At 42.3% G+C, this 17,166-nt stretch overlaps 1 protein-coding gene across 1 annotated transcript in view; it reads right to left on the bottom strand.

Annotated features, from left to right (window-relative positions):
- Positions 1 to 17,166, bottom strand: part of hectd3 (HECT domain containing 3) — a 59,561-nt gene that overhangs the window by 4,673 nt on the left and 37,722 nt on the right. Inside the window, exons 16-21 of the mRNA XM_048539117.2 lie at positions 14,707 to 14,796; positions 10,026 to 10,232; positions 7,708 to 7,837; positions 5,465 to 5,539; positions 4,579 to 4,660; positions 3,189 to 3,260 (exon numbers count right to left, since the gene is read on the bottom strand). Of these exons, the coding sequence (XP_048395074.1) occupies positions 3,189 to 3,260; positions 4,579 to 4,660; positions 5,465 to 5,539; positions 7,708 to 7,837; positions 10,026 to 10,232; positions 14,707 to 14,796 (656 nt within the window). The remainder of the gene's footprint in view (positions 1 to 3,188; positions 3,261 to 4,578; positions 4,661 to 5,464; positions 5,540 to 7,707; positions 7,838 to 10,025; positions 10,233 to 14,706; positions 14,797 to 17,166) is intronic.

The following is a 17,166-nucleotide window of genomic DNA, read 5'->3' as shown; positions in this document are numbered from 1 at the left end:
AGCATTATTTTAAACTTAAAACCAAAATAGAATAGAATGTAATTTTAAAAACATTATATGGTGAGTTTATCCAAATCTCTTCTGTTTTCCTTCTGAATATTACGAAAGTGATAGGTTCCATGGATTATTTTAGACAAAAAAAGTTGCGAAAATTAGTTCTATGACTTAGATCAGTACAAGCACACAAATAATTTATAAACAGTAACATATATAGGATTAAACTAAACTAACTTTGAGATGGAGCTAGACTATGCTATGTGAAAATAGGATGTTCTTTTTCGGAGATTAAATGATTTACTTCCTATTTTTAAACTATATCCACGCTGTGAGAATAAAAAGCTTACTCAATAACTAGCGCATTATGAGCTGTGTGAAAGGGACCTTCAGTATGCAGCTTACAGGATTGCCAATGCAACTTTGCAAATGAAAAAGCAGCAGTTAATTATTTTGCATCCAGAGCTCCTTCAGGGTAGGATATGCGACACTGTGTCCTCCACCACCATCTAGTGGTCAAAGATAGAACATTGTATATGGAACTTCTCACCCAGAAAATCTGTGTTACGGACTTTTCTGCACCTGTCATCAACAATCAAACCTAAAGCAGGGCATTTTGGAGCTTCTTCGACTGCCACTCTAATTCTTTGGTTTTCTTCAACTCCTATCTCATGAAGCAAAACGTTCCATACACAGCAGCCTCTGACAACTGAAATTTGCTTCTTACTTTTTACCTATGATAAGGGTTAACTTAGCCTACATCTCCATAAGTCTCAGTAAACTGCTGAATGAAGTACAAAAAGGTGGAGAGTTCAGGATCTAGAAATTCAAGGCTGTCATTTCCACGGCACCGGAGGGTGCTCTGAATTATTCTTTGGTGAAGACGTTAAATTCACGCTCTGCCTGCCCTTGGAGGTAAAATGTAAAACATCTCAAAACACTAAGATTCTTAACTCTTTTGCTGACTCCACAACACTTGGCCACACAAAAGTCAGGGGTGCAATGGAATACTTTGCCTGCATGAGTGCAGCTCCACAAACAGAAGTTTGACACGATCTGGGTCAAAGCAACCTGCTTGATTATTTGTGGATATAGTGCCATTTAGTCCCTCCACCACTGATGCTCAATAGGAGTAAAGCGCATCATCTACAAGATGTATTGCAGAAATTCACCAAGGCTCATAGATAGCATCTTACAAACCCACGGGCACTGCCAACTAGGAAGGCAAGGCCATCAGCAACAGGGGAACACCAGAAATGGTGGAACAGTAGCACAGTGGTTAGCACAGCTGCCTCACAGCACCAGGGACCTGGATGTAATTCCACCCTTGGGTGATTGTGCAGACTCCCCAGAGACATTCTTCCTACAACTGTGTGGGTTTCCTCTGGGTGTCCCAGTTTCCTCCCCCAGTCCAAAGATGTGCAGAGTCGGTGGATTGACCATGCTGAATTGCCCTTGGTCCAGGGATATTTGGGTTAGACATGGGGAATACAGGGGTAGGGGAGTGGGATGCTTTTCAAAAGGGCGGTGTGGACTTGTTGGGCCGAATGGCCTGTTTCCACACCATAGGAATTCTATGATGATTGCTATGGCCAGAACCTCAAAAATCACTCACCATCTTGACAACCTGTTCAATATTTCACTCAACCAGTGTTGTGTGATCACATTGAATGGTCTACTCCTGCTCATATTCTTTACGCTTCTTGGATCGATTGAATAAATAGATGCAAATTTTTCTAAAAGAGCAAAGTAGGCCAGCAGCAGATTTGATGTTCCTTAACATCATAGAAGTTTTAGATATAGCAAATAAAAAGAAACAGTTTCCTATGGTTGAATGAATAATAGCAGACGGCATAGATTTAAGCTGATTGTGTCTTGGGTTCCCTTGCTACTGACTAGTTTAGGATTTGAAACACATTTCCAGACAAGGTTGTGGAAGCAGATCCAATGCTAGGTTTCAAGTAAGAATCAGAGAAATACTTGAAGGAGGAGAAGAAGCAACGAGTGAGTGGAGGAGATCAACTGGACTGTGTTTTGAAAGATCTAGCATAGATGTTATGGACCAAGTGGCCTTCTTCTATTCTAGACATTCTACAACTTTGATCAGGGGATGACAAGTTCAGTACATAATAACATATGACTACATTACCTCATAGAATTACACCTCAGGGGTGAAATGGAACATGTTTCTATGATAAAGGCATCACAAGAGAGATAGTAAGAATTGCCAATGCTGGTGTCAGAGATAACACAGTGTGGACCTGGAGGAGTACAACAGGCCAGGCATCATCAGAGGAGCAGGAAAATTGACTTTTTGGGTTAGGACCCTTCTTCAGAAATGCTGAGGAGATAGGGAGTTCTGAAATAAATAGAGAGGAGAGATGGTGCTGGGGAAGGTATGTGGGATGGTGACAGGTGACAGTAGGTAGGAAATAGTGGGGAATAGGTCAGTGAGGTGGAAGGAGCTGATAGGTGGGAGAGAAGATATACAGATTGTGTCAGGTCAAGGAGGTGGGGATGAGAGGGAGGGTTGGTCATGGGATGAGTCCGGGGTGGGGAGCTTTTGAAACTGGTAAAATCCACATTGGGTTGTAGCTCCTGAGGTGGAATATAAGGTGCTGCTCCTCCAGTTTCTGGGTGGCAGCTTTATTCTTCCAGCCAAACTATCCATCTATCTAGGTTCATAGATGAACTTGGACTACTTGAAATAGATTTCAGAGTCTTATGCTGTTTATGAAGTCATGATGTGATGATTCACATACAGAGAGAAGAAAAGCTTGAAAAAAAATTGTAACAATTCCCCCAATGACATACTGGTTTATGGCACCACTGAATATCGTGCTATTTTAGGGTATCTAACTTCGTAGGATACAGCAGATGGCGTGCTACAATCGACTTCAACAACTTCTGGAAGTGACAAACAGCACAGCCGAGGCTCATGAACACTTACTCTCACATATATATACACAGGCATTTATGGGCCTCAAGAGAGAAACAGTTTGGGTATAGCTGTGATGTACTAAACACTAGCTGACACTGCTGGATCAGTGATAATGTGACCAGTGAAATAATGCACAAAAGATACCGACATTATCCATTAAAATCCAAGATTGTCATCTCTGGTAAAGGAAAAAAAAAATGTAAGTTCAAAAAAATCAGGAATAGAAACTTAATTTTAAAAAAAAGCAACAAACCTGGAATAGTTCGGCAGAAAAAGTGTACTGGAGCATGTGGAAGACTCTGGGAGGGCATCTGTTTTCTCTGAGCTGTCAAAGAAATGATAGTAATTTCTATTAAAAATTAAATATTACAGCTGTTAAAAATATTACTATATAACATATAACTTAGGCAACTTAGTTTATTTTTGATGTAACTTCTAGATAATCTCAATAAACACAAGTGGTGTTAATATCGCTGACTAGGGACAGAATTACCATGCAATGTATATTAAATGATCACATGGAATACCAAGTTAAGTCCACTTCTCTCCCTGCCACCCCAACACTAATACACAAACCCAATCACTTTTCAGATCGATTCTAACTGAGTTAACAAGAGGTAGATGAAGACTCAGAGTTTTACCTTAGTGAAGTGAAGATCATAGAATCCCTACAGTGAAGCAGGCCATTTGGCCCATTAAGTCCACACGGACCCACTGAACATCATCCCACTCAAACCCATTACCTCCCTACCCTTTCTTTGTAACCCTGCATTTCTTATGACTCATCCACCTAGCCTGCACATCCCTGGACACTATGGGGCAATTTAGCATTATGACATACTCCGCAGACAATAAAGCAAGGACTTCTTTTAAAAAAAATTGTTCACAAGTTGTGCTTTGCCAGCACTTATTGGTAATCTCAAACTGCTGTCGAGAAGGTGGTGAGCTGTATTCTGAAAATGCAGTGGTTCACTGGGGATGGGGTGCAGGTGCATTGACAGTATCATCAGGGATTTTAACCCAGAAAAGAGTGAACAAATGACACCATAGTACAAAATCAGGATGGCATGGTGGTGGTGCCAAGTTGTAATGTGAATCTACTGCCCTTGTCCTGTAGTGGTTGAATGAAAAGCAGGAAATACTGAAAGCACACAACTTAAGTCAACAAATGAGAAAGGGAAACAAAAAGCAGTAGTTCTGAAGAGTCTCAGATTTTTGTCTCTCCACAGATTCTGCCAGACCTACTAAGTTTCTCCAGCACTTTTTATTTTAGGTTAACAAATGAGACTTGAACTAATACAATCCAAATCTTGAATCAGTATCCTGCTATCCCAGCACTTTCACCCTCTTCAGAGTTTCCTTGTGCCCCTTTTCATTTTGGCTCGATAGTCGAGAAGTGCAGCCAGTCTCCTCTAGTTACGGCATCACCCGAAAGTCCCCCCAATTGGCAACAGTGAGATCAGCAATTTGCACCTTGATAAACTGACAGTGTAAATCACAACAGTGCTTCTCTGGAAAGATTCTCATTTTGTCATCACAGATTTTTAATTTGTTTCCACTTGAATGTAGGATGTTGAAGCACTCTACTAGCTCAATTTGAAGCACTCAGGGCAAATCACCATCTAACAATCTAAAGCACTTACCCTGACTTGTCTGGGTAGATGAATATAGGAGCGGGCAGACGGCTTCTACCTGTAACAAACCTTAAAAATCGACTGCGATCCTCTGAAAGACAAATCAGAGAGGAAACGCAAAGAAGCATCTCCTGATTTTCTCCACAATTTCCAAAAAGGCTTTAATCTTTATACCACTACAGTTAAAAGCAAGTAGCAATGAGCAGTTTAGTAGAACAGGCCATTTGTGCATGCCAGACAATGACTACTAACAATACAAATCACAATTTTATACTAGAGTTGTATTAAAACTGAGAATAAATGTGCTCAATTGATTCAAGTTGATCTGGATGTGATAGTCAAGTGCGCAGTTTGCTTAGGACACATGCCGACAAAAATCCAACAAGGCTTTAAATGAGGGGGGGAAAAAAAAAATCAGTTTTACATCTTCAAACAGAGCAATTTAATGTCTAACTGAAATGTCTGCACCCCGAGAATGCAACACATCCGCTTATCGCACTGCAATGACAGTCTCGACAATGTGCTCAAATTTCTGATTGGGATACTCAAATCCCAGAGGCACAATATCCACGTTACCTATTATTGGCCAGTAATTATTACTACTTATATTTTTAAGGTGCATTAATTTCACTATAATTTAACGTGTTCTTATTGTAGCATTTCAGAGATTTAAAAAAAGTGCTACAACATCATATAGCTGTCTCACACAGTGATAGCCAATTGGTCAATGATCAATATTAGTTTTATGTCAGACATTATGAATTGTATCCATTATATTGTTTTATGGATAAAATTCCCTCTAATTTTCAATCTAGGAAACATGTTACTCACGTTACAGACACTAGAACCAGATGGTTTAACCAGCTCACAAGTAATAGTGATTGAGGCCACGTACCATTAGTGAAATTTGTGAGGGCTTCCCAAAAATATTTGACTCTGGTATCAGACTGTTCCAAATCTTCAAAGCGAGCTAAACAAAAAGACAAGATAAGAAAGAAACTACTGCGCAAGTCTGAACTGCTGAGAGTCTTGGACAAATAATTCTACATTAATGCTTCTTAGTCAAAGTTTAAGTGTCTCTATAGCTATCTTAGCAGGATTAAGAGGGTATACAGACAATCGGGTTACTTCAATTGAGGCTTTAGTCTCAGTAGAAATAATCGTGAATGCTCATATATCATCAGGGTTAAGTCATACATACATTTACACATACCCTGCTAAATTAGCAGTTCTGTTTCATACAGCCTTGGTTTTCATAGAATGACATTTCCTGAATTTAAGAGACATGGATAAACATTAAGATTTGTGGTGTCCCAGAAAGCGAGAGAATGAGAGAGAGTGCGAGAGACAGGAAATCATCTTCTCTCTTATATTTTGCCACCCAAGATGTTCCTGCTGTGATCTGTACCATCTTTGCAAGTACAAAGTAGAGGGCTGGCATCTAAGTTCATGCATAGAAATATAACTCATGAGGAAAGAAAGTATATTTTCTAGTAGATACTTAAAGAGCAGCAACATCAAAGAATTGGGAGAAATTCATGTCTAGGGATGTTGTATTGGGATATCTAAAATACAAAGCATGGATAGCAGTTTTTAAAAGCTTCAGTATCAATACTGCAGCACACAGTGCAAAGGAATCAAACATATTTTCATAGAGTGAGCATATTTGAATTAAATACCTACTGGAATTTGAAAAGAAACAAAAAAAATGTATCAATTATATCAAGTTAAGCGCATTTTTTTTGTTTTTTGAAAAAAAAAAGCAACTTACATCCCTCTTCTTACTTCAGGAGTTTCCTTTAAACTTTTTTTGGTGTTTAGAAGTCGTAGTACATTTTATTCCTAATAGCTCATGCAAAACAAAATAATTCTCAAAAAAAATACAAATACCTTCAGTATGTTAAGTGGAATTTAAGTGCTGATAACCACCACTGACTAAATTGCTCAATCATGTGAAGACTATGGAAAATCTACTACTCAAATAATAAGTTACCCCGGCTTTCTGTGCTTCTAGCTGCAGCCCAGGTCACAACTACAAGGCTTCTTCCTGGCAATGATCGCTTATGAGTAATATTGATTAACATGTAGGAAAGGGGAGATAGAAGTTGCCCGATAATTACAATATTGAAACAAGAGATGCCCCTTCCTAAGCAGAAATCTTAAGGTGTATTCTAGTCTCTGTAACAATCATATTTGAACTTCTTGGTGACTTAATTTGTTGGGCAGGAAGGAAAACTGTACTGGAAGAAGAAAGAGACCTCATCATTATTTCTAGGGCACCACCGCCTCCACATTCTCCTCCGGATTTGGAAATATTTCAGGCTTCCTTCATTATTGACAAGTCAAAAACTTGGAACTAACTTTCCGACTTAAACAATTCATGGGAGTACCTTCATTTCATTAAATCATTGGACGATTGGGACCAGGCCCAGTCAGATTCCATCGACTAGGAGATCTTGGATTGGGGTTGTTAACCCGGGGCAATCTGGGAGCTCTGGTTGCCAGGTATAAACAGGAGATTCAAAAGGTCTCCTCAATCTGGGGACTGGCATTGAACTAGGTGGCCAGAGCCCCTGTACTATGCACATGCAAATAAAGAGTGACCTGGTGACAGGATACCGGCCGCAAGAGTAATGAGCATTGGACAATGAATGATGCCTTTTAAATAACGCCCATTTATGAGAATTTAAAATTTAAAAAAAGGCATGAATGGTAAATTCAGAATTATCTGCAGCCTGGGCCATTTGTCTCTCACGCTGCATGATTAGATTCCCTACAGTGTGGAAACAGGTCCTTCGGCCCAACAAGTCCACACGGCCCTTTGCAGCATCCCACCCAGACCCATCCCCCTATAACCCACACACCCCTGAACACTACGGGCAATTTAGCATGGCCAATCCACCTAGCCTGCACATCTTTGGACCAGGGGAGGAAACCCATGCAGACGCGGGGATAACGTGCAAACTCCACACAGACAGTCGCCTGAGGCTGGAATCGAACCCGGGTTCCAGGTGCTGTGAGGCTGCAGTGCTAACCACTGAGCCGTTGTGCCGACCTAAATGTGTAGATCTGTAAACCATAAAATGCAAAACGAAACTTTTAAAAAGGTTTCCACAACAAAGGCATTTTTGTACTTACTTAAACGTTTGAGAGCTTCCACTGTAATTTCAGGATCACCACAGACTCTCTTTTCGAGCTCCTGCCAGGTCAGGAGGTCAAGCACCGCTTGGGGAATCACTTTCAGTAGACCAGCTCTCATTGCTTGAATCTGAGGCGGGTGAAAAAAAATATAAGCCAAAGGCACTGGCCCCTTGAGACTGTAAATAGACTGTGCACATCTGGATGCAAAAACAAGGCCAAATATTTTGAAAGGAGATTTTCATTTGGTTAAAGCTGCAACAGTTTTGCCATCTACTGAAGGCTTTCCTACGCAAAAGGTAGAATTAAAATCAAAACAGTGCATCAACCTTGGCAAGTTTTGTATATCTGCCATCAAAATCACAGATTTAACTGGCTTCCTAGTGAAGCATTTCAGCCCATTGTGTCTGCATTAGCTCTGAAAATTCAGTCCAAGCATTAAAGCTCCTGCCTTTTTCCTATAATACAACACATCCATAGTTAAGTAATCATCCAAAACTCTTGAATGGTTCAATTGAATCTGTCTCCACCACACTTCAGGGAACTGGGTTCTAAACCCAGAACAAAAAGATTTTCTACCCTCACATAGCCCAGTTTTGAAGCAAAGTAGGCATATCTGGTTCTTAGTCTTTACGAGTGGGAACTGCTGGTGACTATCAAGTTGATCAAGACTGCTCATAATTTTGAAATCTTTTATCTAACCTCGCTTAGCTTTCTTCTCTTCAAAAGATAACACACTCCAATATGTCGTCATATCTGAAGGTTTTCATCACCAGAACCATTCTTGTAGACTTCTGCTCTAATTCCAAGATGTTAGCATCCTATCTGAAATGTGTGGTTGTCAAAACTGTAGACGATACACTAGCTGAGGTCTAATGACCTATACAGGTTCAGCATAATCTCCCTGCTCTTGTACTCTATGCCTTATAACCACTGATTCCTCCATCTGTTCTGCCACTTTTAACAACTTATGCACATATACATCCAGGACTCTCTGCTTCTGCACACCTTTTAGAAGGGACTGGTGGGAGGAGTTCTCATTATTCCTATCACTGTGTGTTTGTTTTCTTAAAAAAACTGCCTCTCCATGTACTTTGCCCAAAGTATATTAACCTCAACTCTCTGCATTGAAACTCATCTGCTGCCTATTCATTCACCCCAACTTGTCAACATCCTTCTACACTGTCCTCTTTATAGTTCATAACACTCCTAAGTTTTGCATCATCTGTAAATTTTAAAAGTTTCAAGATCTAGATTGTTTAAAGATACCAATAAAAAAATTAAGGGACCCAATGTGACCCGTGGGGAACTCCACTAACAACCTTCCTCCAGTCCCAAAAAAAATACCCATTAACCATTACTGTGTTTCCTCACCACCAGGCAATTTTGTATCACTTTGCTAATGTACCTTTTATTCTTTGAGAAATCACATTCCTCAAGTCTATTATGTGGCACTTTATTGAACCACTATTGGAAGTCTACGTAGATCACATCAATGTCATTCTCACCATCAATGCTCTGCTGCATCTTCAAAAAAAAAGCTCCAGCAACACCAACAGCAAAGCAAATAAAGGTATACACGCTCCCGTTAATCAATTGACATTTGTCCATGTAACTATTAATTCTTTCCCACATAACCGTTCTTGAAGTTTCCCTACTAATGAAGTTAACTCCAGTTATAGCCTGTCAGCAATAGACTAGGATGTCTGCCTGCTCTTTGATTTGGAAAATGGTGTACATGATACTTATCAATCAAACTACAAACAAGGTTTACTTAATTTTTTCAGCACTAAATCCTCTCACGACCTCCTCCTCCTGTTTTTCTATTTTCACTGCAATGTTTGACTCTATAGAGTCATAGACATATACAGCAAAGAAACAGACCTTTTGGTCCAACTCATCCACACTGACCAGATATCTTGAATTAATCTAATCCCACTTGCCAACATTTGGCCCATATCCCCTCTAAACCCTTCCTATTCGTACACCCTTTCAGATGCCTTTTAGATGTTGTAATTACACCTGCCTTTATCACTTCCTCTGGCAGCTCGTTCCATACATGCACCACCTGCGGACAAAGTTGCCCCATAGGTCCCTTTTAATTCTTTCCCTTATCTTAAACCTATGCCCTCTCATTTTGGACTCCCTCACCCCAGGGAAAAGACCTTGTCTATTCACCCTATCCACACTCATGCTTTTATAAACCTCCTCAGCCTCCAATGCTCCAGGGAAAATAGCCCCAGCCTATTGCTATAGCTCAAACCCTCCAACCCGGGCAATATCGTTGTAAATCTTTTCAGAACCCTTTCAATAGTTACCTGGTCTTTGTTTTCTTCCAGTTTTGCTTTTTGAACCAGTTGAATGAACTCCTTCCGATCCTCATATTGGACAACAGTGTTGCTGCCATCAGGTTTCAGGTCCACAACAGAATGATCACTAAGTACAGTGGTGTAAGTGAGATCATTCCCAAATTTGAATTCAAATGTCTCCTTGTCCATGCTTTCCATCGCTTCCAGCAGTTTCACCTGCACAGAAAGAAAGGGACTAGCCTCAGTGTTTCAAAGCTTGTACACAATGTTACTTCAATTAAATGCATGGATACTCTATAAGGAATACCATACCTCACTGAAACTTTAATACAATTTTACTAAATATCAATAATCTGTAGTTTACTACATTTCTTTTGACCCTGCAGTTGAGTGGTACTCCAGCTAACTAGACCTATATGGATGTGCATTTTGCATTGCCTTCCTGTGTCCCCAACATCACACAGTCCATCTCCTTCTCTGTTGCCTTTGTCCCTCCTCCAAACATCCATCCCCAAACCCCAACTACACTTCTGTCCAGTTCCCCAACATCCTCCTGCTCCCCACCTATTCACTACCATTCTACATTACACCCCCTTTCCCACAGTCCCCAGCATCCTCATCCCCCTTTCTCAACTCTCCTCTCCACTCTTCTCTTCTCCCCCACACCCTCACCCCCATCCAACCAGAGGACCTCTGCTCCTTCAGTTATTTCTTGTTTCCTTCTCTTCCTGTTTTTTTTCCCTATTTCTTTTCCCCTTTTTGGCGTTTTTCCACTCTTGGTGTCCACTTCCGTCATGGTGGGGCCTGGCCTGGTCCCACGGTGGCCCTCAGTCTGGTTGCTTGGAGGCTCATGGCAGTGTCTTGGCTTGGTGAGTGAATAGGTCCTGCTTCAGCATGTTCTCAAGGCACGGGGAGGAGGTGGGGGGGGAGCAGCGGCGATGGTATCGGTGGCAGCAGCCTCAAAAACAGACAGCTGCAGGCCCACCAGACAGTGCATTAAGCTGAGAATTTGAAGACTTTGAACTTATTCTTTTATTTTCCTAGTTTAAACTACAAAAGACTTTAACGTACACCACCAACCTCCGGATTCAATGCATCATCCTCTGCCACTTCTGCCAAATGCAATCTGACCCCACTACCAAGGACATTCTTCCTTCCCCACCCTTATCTGCCGTCTGGAGGGACTGCTCTCTCCGTAACTCTCTCGTCTCTCTCTCTCAACCACTGGAGGTTCTACACCTGCCCTTATACCTCCCTCCTCACCCCCATCCCAGGCCCCAAGAAAACCTTCCACATTGATTGCAGATGTGTAGGTGCACATCTGCTAATATGGTATACAGTACCCACTGTTCCTGACGTGGCCTCCTCCTCCACAATCGGGAAACCAAGTGGGGGCTTGGAGACTACTTTGTGGAGCACTACGCTCAGTTCATGACAAACATCCCAGTCGCGAACAACTTCAACTTCCCCTCATACTCCTTGGACAACACGTCCATCCTGGGCCTCCTCCAGCGCCACAACGATGCCACCCAAAGGCTGGAGGAACAGCACCTCATATTCTGCTTGGGAACCCTGCAGTCCAATAGTCTCAATGTGGACTTAACAAGCTTCAAAATCTCCCCATACCCGACTTCATCCCAAGACCAGCCCAGCTCGTCCCCACCTCCTTGACCTGCACATCTTTTCTCCCACCTATCCGCTCCACAAACCGAACTGACCAAACCCCACTATTTGGGATAAAATTCCAGGATTTTGACTCAGTGACTGTGAAGGAACAGCGATATACTTCCAAGTCAAGATGGTGAGTGGCTTGGAGGGGAGTTTAAAAGGTGGTCTTAGGGCTCTCTGCTTCTTCCTGGAGCAAAGACCTGAACCATCCCCACCCACCACCACCCTCCTCCACTTGGCTGAGCTCGCCCTCACCCTCAACTTCTCTTTCAACTCCTCTCATTTTCTTCAGGTAAGAGGGGTTGCCATGGTACCGCATGGGCCCTAGATATGCCCGTCTCTTCATGGGGTATGTGGAACATTCCTTGTTCCAGTCCTATTCTGGCCCCCATCCGCAACTCTTTCTCCAATACATCGATGATATCAACAGTGCTGCTTCTCTCTCGTCAAGAACTGGAAAACTTCAATTTCAGCTCCAATTTCCACCCTGCCCTCACTTTCACCTGGTCTATCTCTGACTCCTCCCTTCCTCGACATTTCTATTTCCATTCCTAGGGATAGACGGGCCACTAACATCTATTACAAACCCACCAACTCCCACAGCTACCTGGACTATACATCCTCACACCCCACTTCCTGTAAAGACTCCATCCCATTCTCTCAGTTCCTCCGTCTCCGTCGCATATGTTCAGATGAGGTCAACTTCATGAAGGGAGCCTCTGAATTGCCACATTCTTCCTCAACCAAGGATTCCCCAGCTCTGTTGTCGACAGGGCCCTCAATCGGGACCGACCCATCTCCCGCACTACTGCCTTCAGCCCTTCTCTTCCCTCCCGCAACAGCGATAGGGTTCCCATTATCCTCACCTATCATTCCACCAGCATCCACTTCCAGAAGATCATCAGATGCCATTTCTGCCACCTTCAGCAAGATGCCACCACCAGAAACATATTCCCCTCTCCTCCCTTGTCTGCCTTCTGCAGGGACCATTCCCGCTTGGACACCCTGGTCCATACTTCCTTCACCTCCAATACCTCGCCATTGCCCCACAGCACCTTCCCCGTAATCGGCAAAGGTGCAACACCTGCGCATTTACCTCCTCCCTCCCCAGTATCCAAGGGCCCAAACATATCTTCCAGGTGAAGTAACACTTCACCTGCACTTCCAAGAATCTAGTCGACTGCATTCGCTGCTCACAATGTGGTCTCCTCTACATTGGGGAAAACGAAGCATAGGCTTGGCAACCGCTTCGCAGAACATCTACGTTCTGCTCGCAAAAAAGACCCTGAACTACCTGTTGCCTGCCACTTCAAGACACCACCTTGCGCCCTGGCCAATATCTACCTCCGGCTTGCTATGGTGTTCCGGTGAAGCCCAACGCAAGCTGGAGGAACAACAGATCATTTACCACTTGGGGACCTTACAGCCCTCCGGACTCAATACTGAGTTCAATAATTTTAGGCCCTAAACTCTCCCATGTCCCAGCCCCCCACCCCACACACCAGGCCTTGTAACCACATAGTGACTAACAACAGGGGCTGTATAATGGTAAGCTAACATTCCCCATTAACAACTATTCACCCTCCCAGCCTGATCATTAGCAACTCTTGTCTGTCCAACTGTCTTATTCTCTCTATTGGGTCTCTATCCTATTATTTATTCCCTACCTCACCCACCTCCCTATTTTCTGCATGTAAACTGACGTTTTCCCAGCCACCATCAGTTCTGAGGAAGGGTCACCGGACCCGAAACGTTAGCTCTGTTTTCTCCTCCATAGATGCTGCCAGACCTGCTGAGCTTTTCCAGAAACTTTGTTTTTGGACTTAAAGATGGTGGTATCCCCTTATACCTGCTGGCCATGTCCTTCTAGATGGAAATGGTCGTGGGACTGAAATGAGTCCGAGGATCTTTGATGAATTTTTGAGGCGCATCTTGTAGATAGTACGCACTGCTGCTACTGAACGTGAATGCAGGGGGAAGTGGATGCTTGTGGATGTAGTGCCAATCAAGCAGGCTGCTTTGTCATGGATGATGTCAAGCTTCGAGTGTTGTTAGGGCTGCACTCATCCAAGCAAGTGGGGACTATTCCATCACACTCCTGACTAGTGCCTTGTAAATGGTGGGCAGGCTTTGAGGAGTCAGGAGGCGAGTTACTCGCTACAGTATTCCTTGCCTCCAAACTGCTCTTGAAGCCACTGCGTTTGTGTGGGGAATGCAGTGAGTTTCTGATCAATTATAACTCCCAGGATATTGATAGTGGGAGATTCAGAATGGTAACACCTTAAGATTTCTGACCTACCCTATCATCAGCTGCATTAATATTTGCTCACGTGGTTTAGTGTCAAGTTTTGTCCTATCACGTACCCATACAAAAGATTTAAGGTGCTTCAATTGGGGCATATATAAATGCAATATTTAAACTTGGGGGACACAGCTTTATAGTGAGAGGGGAAAGATTTAAAAAGGGACCTGGGGCAACTTTTTCACACAGATGAAGGTGCATGTATGGAACGAGCTGCCAGAGGAAGTGGTGGAATCTGGTACAATTACAACATTTAAAAAGCATCTGGACGGGTATCTGTATAGGAAGGGTTTACAGGGATATGGGCCAAATGCTGTCAAATGGCAAAACAGGTTATTTCGGCTATCTGTTTGGCACGGACAAGTTGGACTGAAGGGTCCGTTTCCGTGCTATACATCGCTAGGACTCGAAGGTGCTGTTTTTGACACAGTCCAATTTTTTTTAATATGAGTTACCGCAAACAGATGCGAAAAGTTAAGATCTTTACACGTCAAGATTTAAACCAAAGTTTTGAGATGAAGGGCTGTTTACTACCCCATCTTTTTATCCGACCCACATAACTACTACCACTGAACAGTGAATGTCATGAGCTAAAGTAGAATGTCACAGGACTAAGAGTAGCTTCACACAAGTAAACTCCTAACAGATGGCATTTATTGTATTGTTGACAATTGACATTTGAGAGTGTTTAGAAGTATTTACAAAACGTCTATGACTCACCAAGACAGAGTCCACAGCAGGAAAATCTTTAGACCATTTCACTTCCTCTCCTGCTAGTTGTTTCCATATAATTCCAGGAAGAGCCAGCACCTGGCAAACATGCATACATTTCTTATTAACCTTGAAAACACTCAAATTAAAAAGACAGATTGTGCATATTCCTTCTGTTATGATCCTGGCTGATGTTATGAGACAAGTCAGATCCCAGACTGAAATATGACTTGGTAGGTCAAATTTTGTTTTGTTGTTATTTAACAAGGTGGTCTTTCAGTGAAAGACAAGCATGCAATGTTACAAATTTAACTATAAAACAAGACATAATTGCTCAAAATAAGGTGATAAAATAGAACAAACAAAACCATTTACATGCAATAATTTGAAAAATTTTAGAAGTAAAACATTCCATAAATTAACTAATAAATGAATGATATCTCAACAAATCTTTACAACAGAGTCATACAGTCAGGAAGTTCACAAGTGTACATCTAAAAATTTACAATAAAATACAGCACAGGAACAGGTTCCACAGCCCACCAAGTCTGGGCTGATTCCTAATGCTTACTTAGACCTGCTACTTATTGCCCACGCATAGTATCTATCCCTCTGCACCTCACACTCACGTGTCTCTAAAGATGCACCTTAAATGTTGCTCATGTGCTTGCTTCCACCATCTCCACTGGCAATGCGTTCCAGGCACCCCCATCTTCTGTGTGAAAAACTTTCTCCTTCTCACCCCGAATCTGTGCTCTCTTGGATTTGACCTTTTCACCCTGGGAAAAAGTCAGTCTATCCACCCTACTTATGCCTCAAAAAGTTTTGTAGACCTCTATCAGGTTGCCCCTCAGCATCAGTCTTTCCAGTGAAAACAATCAGAGTTTTTCTAACCTCTCCTCATACCCAAAACCTTTCAGGCCAGGCAACGTCCCGGTAAACCTTCTTTGTACCCTCTCCAAAGCATCCATGTCGTTTTAATAGTGTGGTGACCAGAACTGCAATATTTCAAATGTGGCCTAACTAAAGTTTTGTACAGCTGTAATGTAATATGCAAACTTGAATATTCAATGCCCCAGCCAACGAAGGCAAGCATGCTATACGCTTTCTTGTCCATTTTATCTACGTGTTGCCGCTTTCAAGTATCAGTGCACCTGCACACCCAGATCCTTCTGTATGTAAATGCTCCTAAGGGTTCTGCCATTTACTCATTCACACCTGAATCTGATCTTCCAAAATGGATCACCTCGCATTCGTCTGGATTAAACTCCGCCTGCCATTTCTCTGCCCACATCTACAATCTATGTCCTGCTGTATCCTTTGACAATCCTCCTCACTATCTACAATTCTGCCACTTTCGGTGTCTTCAGCAAACTTACTAATCAGACCACCTAAAATTTTCCTCCAGATCACATATATTACAAACAACAAAGGTCCAAGCACTAATCCCTGCGGGACACCACTAGTTACTGATCTCAATTCTGACAAGCACACTTCCACCGCTACCCTCTGTCTTCTATTACCAATTCAATTTTATACACATCTAGCCAGCTCAATCCTGATCCCATGAAACTTTACCTTATGTACTAGCCTACCATGAGTCCAAAGTCCGTGTAGATAACATCCGCTGCCCTTCCCTCATCACTCATTCTTGACACTTCCTCAAAAAAAAAACCTCAATCAAGTCGGTCAGATGTGACCTTCCCCACACAAACCCTTAAAACATCTTAAATGAACTAACTGCTTTGCCTCTACTACCTTTTCCACCACATTTCTAATAAACTTTCTGCACCTTACTTTAAAATCTACCCCTCCAAGTGCCCTTCAATTTTATACATTTCAATCACACGCCTTCTGAATCTCCTTTGTTCAAAGGAAAGCAACCCCAGTCTGTCCAATCTCTCTTCATTATAAACACTCCAGCCCAGCCAAAATCCTGGTAAATCTCCTCTTCACCCACCCCACTGCTATCATATTCCTTCAGTAATATGGATTCCAAAACTGCACACAATACTCTAGCTGTGGCCTAACCAATGTTTCATACAATTCCAGCATTATGTCCCAATTTTTAAAATCTATGCCTTGACTACTATAAGTGTACCAAATGCCTTCCTAACCACTATATCCTCACGTCCTGATACTATAAGGGGTCAGAGTACATGCAGACCAAGGTCTGTGATTTTTGGTGCTCCCCCAATTCCTACTGCTCATCACGTATTCCCCTGCCTTGTTTGACTTGCCAAAGTGTATCATCTCACATTTATCTGACTCAAATTCCATTTGACATTTATCAGTCTGTCCGTATCCTCTTGTAATCTAAGGCGATCTTCCTCACTATGTACCACCGCACCAGTTTTTGTATCATATGCGAACTTACTGATCAGCCCTCCTACTTTCAAGGGCTCAAACACCAGAAGGAATTCCTTTCTCTGTCACATCTATCAGTTTGACTGACAGTTGTTTTCAACT

Source organism: Stegostoma tigrinum, chromosome 8 (assembly GCF_030684315.1).
Source record: "Stegostoma tigrinum isolate sSteTig4 chromosome 8, sSteTig4.hap1, whole genome shotgun sequence".
NCBI lineage: Eukaryota > Metazoa > Chordata > Chondrichthyes > Orectolobiformes > Stegostomatidae > Stegostoma > Stegostoma tigrinum.
This window is presented reverse-complemented; position numbering and strand designations above follow the sequence as displayed.